We start from the raw sequence: 15269 nt of genomic DNA, 5'->3' as shown, positions 1-15269 counted from the left end.
TAAGTCGCTTCAGTCATGTCCGACTCTGTGCGACCCCATAGACGGCAGCCCACCAAGCTCCCCAGTCCTGGGATTCTCCAGGCAAGAACACTGGAGTGGATTGCCATTTCCTTCTCCAATGTGTGAAAGTGAAAAGTGAAAGGGAAGTCGCTCAGTCGTGTCTGACTCTTAACAACCCCATGGACTGCAGCCCACCAGGCTCCGCCGTCCATGGGATTTTCCAGGCAAGAGTACTAGAGTGGGGTGCCATTGCCTTCTCCAAGGCTTATATTAGGTGCTCAGTAAATATTTGGAGACTGAATAAATGTTGACCACACATATTAATAGTGAAATTTCCACTGCTGCACTCGCCCACTGAGGCTCCGTCAGCACAGGGATTTACAGCATCCGATAGTCCTTGTATTCTTTGAGGATGAGCTGCCCAGCAGACATGCAGGATAGTGACATGGCCCACTCACATAGACCTGCACATCTGCAGGGCATCTCTGCCCAGGGAGAGTACTTGTCAGTTGCCCATTTCCCCAGGACATGATCAGTCCTGCTGCAGGGAAACAGATGCAGCTCTGTGATCCCATGGACACTGTTCAGCCTCACAGAGTTGGAAGGATTCTCCTGTACATTGTTCAGTCAGTTATTTCTACTTATCCTTTAAGGCACAGTTTAAAGGCTACTCCCTGTGAGAAGCCCTTCATCTGGTAGTCAGGACACTTTTAGTTGAAAACTGTTGTTGTTCAGTCAGTCAGTCATGTCCGACTCTTTGCGACCCCATGGACTATACAGTCCATGAAATTCTCTAGGCCAGAATACTAGAGTGAGTAGTCTTTCCCTTCTCCAGCAGATCTTCCCAACTCAGGAATTGAACCTGGGTCTCTTGCATTGCAGGCGGGTTCTTTACCAACTGAGCTATCAGGGAATACTGAAGTGGATTGCCATTTCCTTCTCCAGGGGAATCTTCCCGACCCAGAGATCGAACCTGGGTCTCTGGCATTGGCGGGTAGATTCTTGACTGAGCCCACAGGGAAGCCATAGTTGAAAATACCAGAAACCTATTCCAAAGAGATTGTCATAAAATTTGTTGGTAGGATGTTATCTCATTTAACTTTGGAAAATTCAAGGGCAGTTGGACTTCAGGAATACAAATGCTGCCTGAAATCCCTGTCTGTATCTCTCTGCACGTCAGCATCATTCACTCAGTCCTGCTTCTCCCACAAAGTAGGAAACATGGCTGCCAGCAGTCCCCACTTGGCGTATTTTACAACTTTGCTACCAGAGAGGAACTGCCGCTCTTCCCTGATTTCTGACTTTAAAAACCTGGAGAAGAATCTGGCCAGTGAGCAGTGGCCAGGGCAGCATGGTCACATGCTGCAAATGGGGCTTTGGGAGTCCACACTTAGGTTGCAGGGTGGTTCCCAGAGACGGGCCCACAGTTTCCACACCTGTAAAGCAGAAGCTGGGAGAACTCCATGCCCAAGGGGCGGCGGCCGAGAGGAGCTACCCCATGTCCGAGGTCAGGGGCGGCAGCCAAGAGGAGTTATCCCGCGTCCGAGGTCAGGGGCAGCGGCCGAGAGTGCCAGGCTGCGACAGTGCAGGAGCAGCCGAGAGGAGCTACCCCTGCCCGAGGCCAGGGGTGGCGGCCGGGAGGAGCTGCCCCACGCCTGAGGCCAGGGGCAGCGGCTGGGAGGAGCAACTCCACGTCCAAGGAGTGGTGGCTGCGAGGGTGCTGGAGGGCCTAGAGGAGCTATTCCACTTTCGGGAGGGGCGGCAGTGAGGAGATAACCCTCGTCCAAGGTAAGGAGCAACGGCTGCACTTTGCTGGAGCAGCGGTGAAGAGATACCCCACGTCCAAGTAAGAGAAATCCAAGTAAGACGGTAGGTGTTGCAAGAGGGCATCAGAGGCCAGACATACTAAAACCATAATCACAGAAAACTAGTCAATGTAATCACACTAGGACCACAGCCTTGTCTAACTCAATGAAACTAAGCCATGCCCTGTGGGGCCACCCAAGACGGATGGGCATGGTGGAGAGGTCTGACAGAATGTGGTCCACTGGAGAAGGGAATGGCAAACCACTTCAGTATTCTTGCCTTGAGAACCCCATGAACAGTATGAAAAGGCAAAATGATAGGATACTGAAAGAGGAACTCCCCAGGTCAGTAGGTGCCCAATATGCTACTGGAGATCAGTGGAGAAATAACTCCAGAAAGAATGAAGGGATGGAGCCAAAGCAAAAACAATACCCAGTTGTGGATGTGACTGGTGATAGAAGCAAAGTCCCATGCTGTAAAGAGAAATATTGCATAGGAACCTGGAATGTCAGGTCCATGAATCAAGGCAAATTGGCAGTAGTCAAACAGGAGATGGCAAGAGTGAATGTCGACATTCTAGGAATCAGCGAACTTAAATGGACTGGAATGGGTGAATTTAACTCAGATGACCATTATATCTACTACCGTGGGCAGGAATCCCTTAGAAGAAATGGAGTAGCTATCATGGTCAACAAGAGTCCGAAATGCAGTACTTGGATGCAGTCTCAGAAACGACAGAATGATCTCTGTTCGTTTCCAAGGCAAACCAATCAATATCACCATGATCCAAGTCTGTGCCCCAACCAGTAACGCTAAAGAAGCTGAAGTTGAACAGTTCTGTGAAGACCTACAAGACCTTTTAGAACTAACTCCCATAAAAGATATCCTTTTCATTATAGGGGACTGGAATGCAAAAGTAGGAAGTCAAGAAACACCTGGAGTAACAGGCAAATTTGGCCTTGGAACACAGAATGAAGCAGGGCAAAGACTAATAGAGTTTTGCCAAGAAAATGTACTAATCATAGCAAACACCCTCTTCCAACAACACAAGAGAAGACTCTACACATGGATATCACCAGATGGTCAACACCGAAATCAGATTGATTATATTCTTCACAGCCAAAGATGGAGCTCTATACAATCAACAAAAACAAGACCAGGAGCTGACTGCGGCTCAGATCATGAACTCCTTATTGCCAAATGCAGACTGAAATTGAAGAAAGTAGGGAAAACCACTAGACCATTCAGGTATGATCTAAATCAAATCCCTTATGATTATACAGTGGAAGTGAGAAATAGATTTAAGGCCCTAGATCTGATAGATAGAGTGCCTGATGAACTACGGATGGAGGTTCCTGACATTGTACAGGAGACAGAGATCAAGACCATCCGCATGGAAAAGAAATGCAAAAAAAAGTGAAATGGCTGTCTGAGGAGTCCTTACAAATAGCTGTGAAAAGAAGAGAAGTAAAAAGCAAAGGAGAAAAGGAAAGATATAAGCATCTGAATGCAGAGTTCCAAAGAATACCAAAAAGAGATAAGAAAGCCTTCCTCAGTGATCAATGCAAAGAAATAGAGGAAAACAACAGAATGGGAAAGACTAGAGATTTCTTCAAGAAAATTAGAGATACCAAGGGAACTTTTCATGCAAAGATGGGCTCGATAAAGGACAGAAATGGTATGGACCTAACAGAAGCAGAAGATATTAAGAAAAGGTGGCAAGAATACACAGAAGAACTGTACAAAACAGATCTTCATGACCAAGATATTCACGATGGTGTGATCACTCACCTAGAGCCAGACATCCTGGAATGTGAAGTCAAGTGGGCCTTAGAAAGCATCACTACAAACAAAGCTAGTAGAGGTGACGGAATTCCAGTTGAGCTATTTCAAATCCTGAAAGATGATGCTGTGAAAGTGCTGCACTCAATATGCCAGCAAATTTGGAAAACTCAGCAGTGGCCACAGGACTGGAAAAGGTCAGTTTTCATTCCAATCCCAAAGAAAGGCAATGCCAAAGAATGCTCTAACTACTGCACAACTGCACTCATCTCACATGCTAGTGAAGTAATGCTCAAAATTCTCCAAGCCAGGCTTCAGCCATACGTGAACCATGAACTTCCAGATGTTCAAGCTGGTTTTAGAAAAGGCAGAGGAACCAGAGATCAAATTGCCAACATCCGCTGGGTCATCAATAAAGCAAGAGAGTTCCAGAAAAACATCTATTTCTGCTTTATTGACTATGCCAAAGCCTCTGACTGTGTGGATCACAATAAACTGTGGAAAATTCTGAAAGAGATGGGAATACCAGACCACCTAACCTGCCTCTTGAGAAACCTATATACAGGTCAGGAAGCAACAGTTAGATCTGGACATGGAACAACAGACTGGTTCCAAATAGGGAAAGGAATATGTCAAGGCTGTATATTGTCACCCTGCTTATTTAACTTACATGCAGAATACATCCTGAGAAACGCTGGGCTGGAAGAAGCACAAGCTGGAATCAAGATTGCCGGGAGAAATATCAATAACCTCATATATGCAGATGACACCACCCTTATGGCAGAAAGTGAAGAGGAACTAAAAAGCCTCTTGATGAAAGTGTAAGTGGAGAGTGAAAAAGTTGGCTTAAAGCTCAACATCCAGGAAACGAAGATCATGGCATCTGATCCTATCATTTCATGGGAAATAGATGGGGAAACAGTGGAAACAGTGTCAAACTTTATTTTTTGGGGCTCCAAAATCACTGCAGATGGTGACTGCAGCCATGAAATTAAAAGACGCTTACTCCTTGGAAGATAAGTTACGACCAACCTAGATAGCATATTGAAAAACAGAGACATTACTTTGCTGACTAAGGTCCGTCTAGTCAAGGCTAGCTATGGTTTTTCCTGTGGTCATGTATGGATGTGAGAGTTGAAGTGTGAAGAAGGCTGAGCGCTGAAGAATTGATGCTTTTGAAGTGTGGTGTTGGAGAAGACTCTTGAGAGTCCCTTGGACTGCAAGGAGATCCAACTAGTCCATTCTGAAGGGGATCAGCCCTGGATTTCTTTGGAGGGAATGATGCTGAAGCTGAAACTCCAGTACTTTGGCCACCTCATGTGAAGAGTTGACTCACTGGAAAAGACTCTGATGCTGGGAGGGATTGGGGGCAGTAGGAGAAGGGGACAACAGAGGATGAGATGGCTGGATGGCATCACTGACTCAACAGACGTGAGTCTGAATAAACTCCGGGAGTTGGTGATGGACAGGGAGGCCTGGCGTGCTGCGATTCTTGGGGTCACAAAGAGTCGGACACGACTGAGCAACTGAACTGAACTGAACTGAAAGTGGAGAGTTAGGTCTTTCTGTGTGATGTCCTGGCACATTGCTTAACCTTTGTGATCCCTCATCCTGTGAGTGGAAACCTAAGGGAGGAGAGGGTCACTAGGGAGAAGCTTGGCTGAGATCCATCACCTGAGTGTAAGAGGGGCTTCCCACTTAGGGTAGAGACTTACATGTCACTTAGAGTAGAGACTTACAGTATCCACTCTCTTCCTACACTGAGGGAACTAATTTTCAGCTTAGCACATGGCCAACCAGAGAAAATAGTATTTCCCAGTCTTTTTTGCACTAGTATGGCCAAGAGGGTACATTTGACCCAGTGGGTTGTAGACAGTGTGTGCATCTTTTTTTTTTTTTTTCCCTTAATAATCTTTTGGCTGCACCACTTGACACGAGGGATCTTATTTTGCCAACCAGGGGTCAAACCTGCTCTGCCTGCTTTGGAAGTGTGGAGTCTTAACCACTGGACCACCAGGGAAGTCCCCAGCATGCATCTTATGGGAAGCATTGTCAGAGGCATACAGTGCCCTTCCCCACCCCTCCAGCCTGTATGTAGACATGACTACTGGAATTGGAGCAGTGGGGTGGAAACTGATACGGATGGCAGAGTAACAGTATACAAGCAACATGAAATCAGCATACTACCTAGGTCTGTGTGTGAGAGAAAACTTCTGTCTGTTGAAACCACTGTTATTTTGGCTTTTTGGTCTGTCACAGCCAAACTTCATCCTGTACCGTCCCTATGCAGGTAGGAAACGAGTTTAAGTTACCAGCAGTAGAAGGACCTTACAGATGGCCTCTTGGGGCCCTGGCCCCTGCAGACCTGTCAACAATTCCTGCCTAGGTTCCCGTTTTAGTGGTCCAGGAATTGATGGGTCCCGTCTTCCCTGCCCCCACTCTGCTCGCAGTGTGGATTTTCCCACTGAGCGTTTCCTGCTCTTGCTGCCTACCCTAGAGCAGGAGTCAGGGTCTGTGTGATGCTACTCCTGCCTGACCAAGCCCCTTTTGAGCCTTCTTCCACCACCACCACCTCTACCAGAGAGGCTCCTCCTATAAGCCTTGGCCAAGAAAGTGGGGGTCCCTGACATGTCCCACAGGATCTCTGTCTATGGTGGATTCCTGAAAGCTGCGTGTCCCTGTGAGCCCTGTGTGCAGTGTGTCCAGTGTCAACATGTTTAACAACGAGAGTGGGTGTTGACCAAGAGAGCAGACAGGGTCTGGAAGCCCTCTTGCTGTGGGTGGCCAGGGAGCAGGAGGGCACCCCAGGGCCTGGGGAGCATCTGTTGTCATCAGTCATAGACCTAGAGCAATACTGTAATGAGCAGTCAGATGTATGGTGAACACCGCCTGAATGTCAGCCATGGTAGTGTTGACATGTGTGCGGGTCTGTATGCATGTGTGTGAGTGAGATTCGGGGTGCTGGTATAGCCCAGGGAGAAAGCTGTGAGGGGGGTGGGAGCCTCTCAAAGGCTGAGGCTGGGCCTTGCAGTGGGAGAGAGTACAAATTTCAGTTAGGTTCTTGACCTAAGTGACAGGCCAGATTGGGCTCACAGGAGCACTGTACACAGTCCTGACCCCCTCAAGAAGGCAGAAGATACCTGGGACTTCCAGGGGAACGTGTGACAAGGTTGAGGAGCCCTCAGAGTGATAGAGAGGACATCAGATTCAGAGTAGGGAAGACAGGGCCAAATTCCCCCATCCTCCAGAATCCGCCTTCCCAGAATCCCCAGAATTCTGCCTTCCCAGAATCCCCCAAAACACTGAGCCATTGGCTGGGTTGAACTGAATCTTTATTTCATGTCTCATCCTGCGCGCCCACCACGGTTCTCTAGCCTGAAGCTTCACGGCTTAAGAGGCTCTGGAGGGGTCAGCATTTCCCATCCTTCAGGATCTGGATGTCCTGTCTGTTTTTTCTAGGGTCACAGCAGACGAGAATGAGGTCAGCTCCTCAGGATGTGTAACATACCCTTCAGGAACCCCGGCCCAGTCTGTCCCGACTCCCTGCTGAGCTCTGCCCACTCAGTGTACAGTGCAGGGGAGATCCCAGGTCTCTCTGGGCATATCCTTCTACTGTTCTTGCTATGTAAACCCTCCCCCTGGGAGGTTTCAGCTGCCTGGGCTTTCAACCACCTCTATGTGCTGCTGGCTGCATATCTGTCTGGCCTGGACCTCTGTCTTCAACTTCAGGCCTGTTCATGCAATTGTTGACTGTGTATCACCTCTGGGATGTCCCAGAGGCTCCACCGTCCACAAACATCATTACCCCACAAGCCTGCTGCACACCCCCAGCCCCCACCAACATGGCATCCCCAGCTGCCCCAGCCTACAATTTAGAAACCAGCATGTTGCTCTTGCTTCCTTCCTGCCCACCACCCACCCCGACCCCTCACATCCAATCTCACAGCCTGTGGGTTCTACTCCCAATGGAAGCATGAGTCTTTAATTATCATGATCTTTTTCTAAGTTAGGACAGTGTCCTTGCTGCTCTCCTGCCCATCTCTCTAGAGTGTTGGCAACTGTCAGCAACTTCTCTTCTGTGATCTCACTTAGTGCTGGACAGCGCAAGATCTTATGAATGAAGTGCGTTAGTCGCTCAGTCGTGTCTGACTCTTTGCAACCCCACGGACTGTAGCCGGCCAGGCTCCTCTGTCCATGGGATTCTCAAGGAAAGAATACTGGAGTAGTTTGCTGTTGCCTTCTCCAATGAATGAAGAAATGAAACCAAATAGGAGATCTGATGACCAAGGTCATGTTCTGGCCTTCTCACTCTAGACTCATTTCTTGTCTCTCCCCCATTCTCCTTTACACTTTATACTCTAGCATATCCAACTTCTTATTTTTCCTCCAATATAAACTTTCTTCTAGATCTTTCCAAACTCATTTTTCTACTTGGAATTACCTTTCCTTGTTGATTCTTTCTCCAACCTAGTTCCTACTTATCCCTCAGGGCCAAACTGAGATGTCCCTTGTCCTGGGAAGTCTTCCCTGCCCTGGCCCGGCACCCACAGTACCCTGTGCACCCCCATCTGAGCCTTTAGCATTCTGTGCTGCAATTGCCTGACTGTCAGCTTGGCTTCTGTCTTAGACTGACCATTGCCCCCAGGAGCTGGTAATGCTGTCTAGCTTTTTATATCCTATTGTATCCCCAGTGCCTAGAGCAGAGTAAGTGTTCAATAAATAATTGTTGGCTGGAGGAATAAATGAACAAGTAAGGTCATCTAGTCGGGGGCAGAACAAGGAAAAGGACCCAGGGTTTCCGCCCTCACCCCCAATACCCCACTAGTGGGCTTTCTGCTTGGAACCACATGCCTTCTTTTGATTTTACTCGCGCTCATTCTGTTATGAGCAAATGTTGGAGGACTTGTCCCAGGCCAAGTATGAGTAAAGGAGGAGACAGGTCAGGTCCTGCTCCTTTCATACTCGTATGCACCACAGATGGAGCCCACCCAAGATAGCCCGGGGGAATGCAGGGGTGGACTTACATCCGAGCCAAGCAGAGCTTGCATTCACTCTCATACGTGACCCCATCAGTGCCACAGACCGGGTCATATGTCTGGGGGCAGACTGGAGACTCTACCATGTGTTCACAGATGGGCTGTGGGAGAGAGAAACACTCAGGGATTCGGAGGCAGGAAGTACCAAGGGGCTCTGCTTGGAACAGGGCTGAGGGGGCTCCAGGGAGAAGCCAGATTCAAGAAGGCCCCAGTATGGGTCCGAAGAACATGAAACCAAGCATGCAGGGCCCCATGGCATGTTTGCTTGTGTGTGTATGTGTGTGTGTGCCTGACCATGTGTGGCTGCAGCTGTGTGCATAAGGATGTACCTGTATCTGCTGAGCCCAAGTATGCGGGCTGTCAGGTGAATACCTGTCTTCATGGGCTCACAACTCTTCACAGGGTCTAACAGAAATTCTGGTCTTATTGAGGACCCAAGAAGAGAACCAGCCATCATTCCTAGGAAGCCTGCCTCTCTGGAGGCTCCTGAACTCACCCTGGCCTGCATGACTATCAGGCCCCTGGTGTGAGGAGGCTGGAGGCCTAATTGAGGCTCTGTCTAAAAGGGTTTCAGGCTAGCCCTGAGGGTCAGGACTAGGATGGGGGCCTGGGGTAGGGGTGGGGAGTGAGGGGGGCAGTGCTGTGCAGCAGTGAAGGCCCCAGGCCTGAGAGACATGCATTCTGCACTGATTAGCTGTGTAGACTTTGGCTGGGCCTGCTCAGCCTGGAAGAGCTAAGCTAGGAAGCATGCAGCTTCAGGAGGCTGCCCTGGCCACTGTGGCACCATTGAAGGTGTCTGAGAAGGAGCGTAAAGAAGAAAATCCCTTGTCTCCCAGTATGGATGAGAGGGCTCCCCTTTGAGAAGGAAGTCCGGGACAGCAGCCCTGGGGCCAGAAAGAGCAGCTGCCTTACCATTCTCCAGAAAACCAACTTATCTGCCGAACCGGACACCTCTGAAAGGCAAAGAAACAAGAATTAGGGGATGTTGGCTCTAGGCCCCAGGTACCAGAGTCTGAGGACACTTTCTTCAGGGACCTATCCCAGCCACCACCCAATCTGGAATACCTCAGGGAAAGGTAGTGAGTGAGTCACAGACAGGGCTCCCAGAAAGCTCACATGACATTGTCAGAACTTGGACAGAAAGCCTAGAATTATGGAAATTAAAGTCTAGTCTGTTTCTCATTAGTAAGATCCCACTGGGCTTGTCCGAGGACCATAACTACTAAAGCCCATGCACCCTAGAGTCTGCAAGCTGATGCTACCGAGCCCCGCGCCTAGAGCCTGTGCTCTGCAACAAGAGAAGCTACCGCAACAAGAAGCCTGCCTACCACAACAAAGAGTGGCCTCCCTAGAGAAAACCCACGCACAGCAATGAAAACCCAGCACAGCCAAAAATAAATTAACCGAAGGACAAATATTGAAAAAAAGAAGAAAAAGAAAATAATTCAGTTACTATGTACCAGGCCTTGATAATACATGATCTTGACTACTGTTCAGAGCTTTCTCACGGCTGTGTAACAGGGAGGAGAGGAGGCCGAGGTCTGTGACCCAGATCCCACCACAGGACTGAGGCACACATTTCCTCAGCTGCCAGGAGCATGGGCTGCTCACAGTGCTTTTCTAGGAATTACCCTCGGAGAATGGAGCTGCCTTGCCCAAAGTGGCATTCCTACCCAGGAACAACCCACATCCAATGTCAGGGTGATTTGGGTACAATGGTCTGAAGTCCTCATCTCAGAACAATGTCCAGGGCCACCCCAGCTCCTCTGCATGGCAGTCACTGTCCCTCTCCCCTCCCAGGTGTTTCCCCCTGAGCCCTCTCCAGCAAACTACACACAGATCCCAGGGTCTGCTTCCCGGAGAACTCGGCCAATCTGTGAAAAAGGTTCATAGGTAAGGCAACACAGTTTGTTAAGGGCAGAGCTGGATTTTCCCATGGCTCTATCACTCCACACATGCAGCTGTGCCCCACAGCCCTTTGAGGTCTGGATGAACTGCTTACAAGACCTCAGCAAATTGCTGAGTGACTGGTGAGTGTGACGGGTGGAGGAGGGAATGGAATGGAGCTGGATCTAAGGCCACAGGTGTAGGGAAAGGGTCCATAAAAACTTAAGAAGGGCAGGCTGCTTCCTGAAGTCTCTGAAGGGCTGTCCTGAGGCCCAAGGAGAGAGGAACTTTTCTTAACTTCACAAGGCAGAGCCCATCTGCAAGAAGAGGCTGCAAAGAGGCTGGTGTGGATTCCAGAATGTTCTCTCAATGGGAGCTGTGCATTAATGAAAGAAGCTGTCTCCAGAAGTGGAAAGTTCTCCATTCCTGGAGGTGGGTGACCATCCCTTGGTTTTAGGTTTTTCTGGAGATGCTATTACAAGAGATTTCCAAGGTGGAGAGGAAGAAGGGAACACCACTGGTACACCGTTTAGGCATCAACATGCAAATCCAGTCTTGTCATCACACTGCTCAAAAGCCTCCAGGTCATAATTACCCAATCTGGAAATTGTCCAAATGTCCTCCAACAGGCGAGTGAATAAACCCTGATACACACATAGAGTGTGACTCAACTCAACAGTAAAAACAAAGCAATAACTGATAACATGCAACAACATGGCTGAATCTCAAAAACTCGCTGAGCCAAAGAAGCCAGACACAAAAGACAGCATCCTGTATGGTTTCATCTGTGTGACATTCTAGAGGAGGCAAACTAATCTATGGTGGAAAAATGTCAGAGCCAGGGTTGCCTCCGGGGTGGGAGTGGGGTGGGGGCAGGGATGAACTGGCATGAGGGAAATTTCTGGAGTGATGGAAATGTTCTATTTGTTGATAGGGGTCTGGGTTACACAGGTATATGCCTCATCAAAACTCATTGAATAGGATTTGCTGAGTGATAAGATGTGTGCATTTCATGGTATGTAATTGTTGGTGGGGGAAAGCATTTAAAAAAATGAATAAAGCCCTTCCAGGGCTCCGTGTCATGACCACTGAGACTCTTCATCTTATGTTGACGGCACTGTGTGAGATGATCCCAAACTTCCCCTGGGCCACTTCCTCATCCACCTCCTTGTTGTGCCCCTCTGCCCCTGCCATTCCTCTCTGCTCACTCTTCCGGAACAGGCTCTCTCAGCTTATGCTGGTCCCTCTGTGGTGTCAGTTTCTTTCTGGATGATGTGGGAAGTTGCATTTACCCCTAACTGCTCTTGACCTTGGCCCAAGTTTCCTTCTCCCTTCCTCATATAGCCCAGGCAGGAATCTGAACTCGGCAAAAGGACTCCCTTTAGGGCAGCCTCTTCAGTGTTCCCAACAAGAGAACTGCTCAGGGAATTGATGCCAGGCTGGCAGTAACCTGGCTGTGCTGGGCCAGAGTCTCCGGATCCATTCTCTATTGCTTCAGTCTCTAGTCTATGTCCCCAGCCAGGGAAGTGGCTGTGAGACTGACCGTGAGGTCAGTGTTCCTGATGTCCTGCTCAGACCCACCCTGTAACATCATGACTTTGTCTGGGTATGTCCTAAGGAGTCTCCCTGCTTCTCTGACTCTGTTCTCAGGGTAGCAGCCTAAGCAATCCTTTTAACATATGACTCTGCTCATCACCCTTTAGTACCTCCCATTTCACTCACAGGAAGATCCAAGTTCTTACATTGACTTTCAAGGCTTTATCCATTATAGTTCACAGTTGCCTGTATCATCTCATCTCCTGTCTCTCTGCACCTTGCCCCTCACTCCTTTCGAGTCCCACTGACTTCCTTGCCATACTCCACATATTCCACACATGCTTCTACCTCAGGGCCTTTGCACTGCCTGTTGCCTCTGCCTGGAAACCACTTCCCTCAAATATACCCATGGCTCACGCCTCCACCTCCTTCAAGTATTGCTCAGACATCAGCCTCTCAGAGAGAAGTCCCCTGCATTAGCATTGCAACCCCCTCTCAATCCCTATCACCCTGCCCAATAGTTTTTTTCTTAGCCTTTCAGTTTCAGTTCAGTCGCTCAGTCGTGTCCGACTCTTTGCGACCCTATGAATCGCAGCACACCAGGCCTCCCTGTCCATCACCAACTCCCGGAGTTCACTCAGACTCATGTCCATGGAGTCTGTGATGCCATCCAGCCATCTCATCCTCTGTCGTCCCCTTCTCCTCCTGCCCCCAATCCCTCCCAGCATCAGAGTCTTTTCCAATGAGTCAACTCTTCGCATGAGGTGGCCAAAGTACTGGAGTTTCAGCTTTAGCATCATTCCCTCCAAAGAAATCCCAGGGTTGATCTCCTTCAGAATGGACTGGTTGGATCTCCTTGCAGTCCAAGGGACTCTCAAGAGTCTTCTCCAACACTGCAGTTCAAAAGCATCAATTCTTCGGCGCTCAGCCTTCTTCACAGTCCAACTCTCACATCCATACATGACCACAGGAAAAACCATAGCCTTGACTAGATGGACCTTAGTCAGCAAAGTAATGTCCCTGCATTTGAATATGCTATCTAGGTTGGTCATAACTTTTCTTCCAAGGAGTAAGTGTCTTTTAATTTCATGGCAGCAGTCACCATCTGCGGTGATTTTGGAGCCCCCAAAAATAAAGTCTGACACTGTTTCCACTGTTTCCCCATCTATTTCCCATGAAGTGATGGGACCGGATGCCATGATCTTCGTTTTCTGAATGTTGAGCTTTAAGCCAACTTTTTCACTCTCCTCTTTCACTTTCATCAAGAGGCTTTTTAGTTTCTCTTCACTTTCTGCCATAAGGGTGGTGTCATCTGCATATCTTAGCCTTTATCACCATCTAAATACTGTTTAATATATATTGTTTAACATACATTGCACCTATCTTATAGGTTGTTGATTCTCCCCATCCTACCCCATTAAACTTAATATCTATCAGGGCAGCTCTTTTTTCTGTTTTGCTTGCTGATAAGTTTTAAGGGCCCAGAACAAGGCCTGATACCCAGCAGAAGTGAGACTGCAGAGGTACCCAGCCTCTGAGCAGGCCCCACTCCAGAAGCATGTGTTCAGCCCAGAGCGAGGGCTCCCTTGCGCTCACATGACTGCCTCAGCCCCACAGCCACAGCCTATCAGAGCAGATGGGAGCCCAGACGACCCGGCCAGGCTTCCTTCAGCACCCAGCACCCTGCAACCAGTAGACTTATCAATCTCCCTAGAGACAGACTGTCTCCCTCTGCCTCCCCAATCTCTAGCCCAGTAGCTGCTCGGGGTCGCTTTGAACTAGAACAACCTCCTATGTCACAACTGGAGAAACAGAGGCCCCAAGAGAGGAGGGTGTGTGTGTGTGTGTGTGCTTAGTTGCTCAGTTATGTCCAACTCTTTGCAATCTTATGGGCTATAGCCCTCCAGGCTCCTCTGTCCATGGGATTCTCCCATCAAGAATACTGGAGTGGGTTGCCATGCCCTCCTCCAGGAGATCTTCCCAATCCAGGGATGGAACCCAGGTTTCCCATATTGCAAGTGGATTCTTTACCATCTGAGCCATGAGGGGAGAGGATTTTTGCAATTCTGAGCCAGAGGTAGGATTGGAACTTGGGTTTCTTTTCTCCTAGCCCAGGGTGCAGAAAGAAGGTTTATGCAGAAAGCCAAGACCTCACGGGGTAACCCAAGCCCTATTCCAAGCTCACCTACCAACACCAAGCCACAGAGAATCCAGGCTCCGTCTACTCACCCCTGTCCACAAGGAAGAGAACAGCCAAGGCCAGGGCAACTATCCACAGGCGGGCAGCCATGCTGATCCTGGGCTGTGTGACCTGAAGGAGCTGGAGCCTGGGCCAGGGATTGATGGGGGCCTGTTTATAGTGCCGATCCCCACCCTTATCTTATCTGAGGCCAGGTGGAGAGCTGGAGGTGTCACCCGGAGGTAATATCTGTACCCTGGCATCAAGAAAGGGTTTGTTTTCTACAGAGACGCTGAGCTCCAAGTGGCCTGGGGCAGGGGTTGGGCTATTGATGGTGGATTTTGGAAGTGAGAAAAAGTTTGGACTTGCAAAGCTGACTCTAGTCTGAGACAAGAGGGAGAGGGAAATTGAAATAGAGGGAAACAGAGAGAAACTAGTTCAGAAATACTGAAAGAGAGAGAGATCAAAATGAAAACAAAAAGCTGCAACTTTGGGACTTTCCAAAGTGGTCCAGTGGCTAAGACTCTGAGTGCCCAATGCAGTGGGCCTGGGTTCCATCCCTGGTCTTGGAATTAAGACCCACATGCCACAGGGCAGCTAAGTCTATGTGTCACAATGAGAGAAGTACTGCAATGAAGACTCAGAACAGCCAAAAAAAAAAAAAAAAATTATTTGTTTAAAAGACAAAAAAAGAGAATGAAAAATCCTCAGGACTTCCCTGGAGGTCCAGTGGCTAAATGTCTGTATTCCCAGTGCAGGGGGTCCAGGTTCAATCCCTGGTCAAGGAACTAGGTCCCACATGTCTAAACTAAAGATCCTGTATGCCCCAACGAAGACTGAAGATTCCGATGGCTGCAACTAAGACGCGTTGCAGTCAAATAAATAAGTTGTGAAAGTCGCTCAGTCGTGTGTGACTCTTTGTGACCCCATGGACTATACAGTTCATGGAATTCTCCAGGCCAGAATACTGGAGTGGGTAGCCTTCCCTTTCTCCAGGAGATCTTCCCAACCCAGAGATCGAACCCAGGTCTCCCGCACTGCAG

The 15269-nt window shown here is 48.9% G+C and overlaps 1 protein-coding gene across 1 annotated transcript; it reads right to left on the bottom strand.

The window, feature by feature from the left end:
- Positions 1-6997: 6997 nt before the first annotated feature.
- SPINK4 (serine peptidase inhibitor Kazal type 4) lies at positions 6998-14337 on the bottom strand. The gene is made up of 4 exons (XM_052645404.1): positions 14277-14337; positions 9537-9577; positions 8613-8725; positions 6998-7043 (listed from the first exon to the last, which is right to left on the bottom strand). The coding sequence occupies exons 1-4, from the start codon at positions 14335-14337 to the stop codon at positions 6998-7000; spliced, it is 261 nt and encodes an 86-aa protein (XP_052501364.1).
- Between the last annotated feature and the right edge of the window lie 932 nt (positions 14338-15269).

Source organism: Budorcas taxicolor, chromosome 8, assembly GCF_023091745.1.
Source record: "Budorcas taxicolor isolate Tak-1 chromosome 8, Takin1.1, whole genome shotgun sequence".
Classification (NCBI taxonomy): Eukaryota; Metazoa; Chordata; class Mammalia; order Artiodactyla; family Bovidae; genus Budorcas; species Budorcas taxicolor.
The sequence above is the reverse complement of the archived record's forward strand: the minus strand, read 5'-3'. Positions and strand labels throughout refer to the sequence as shown.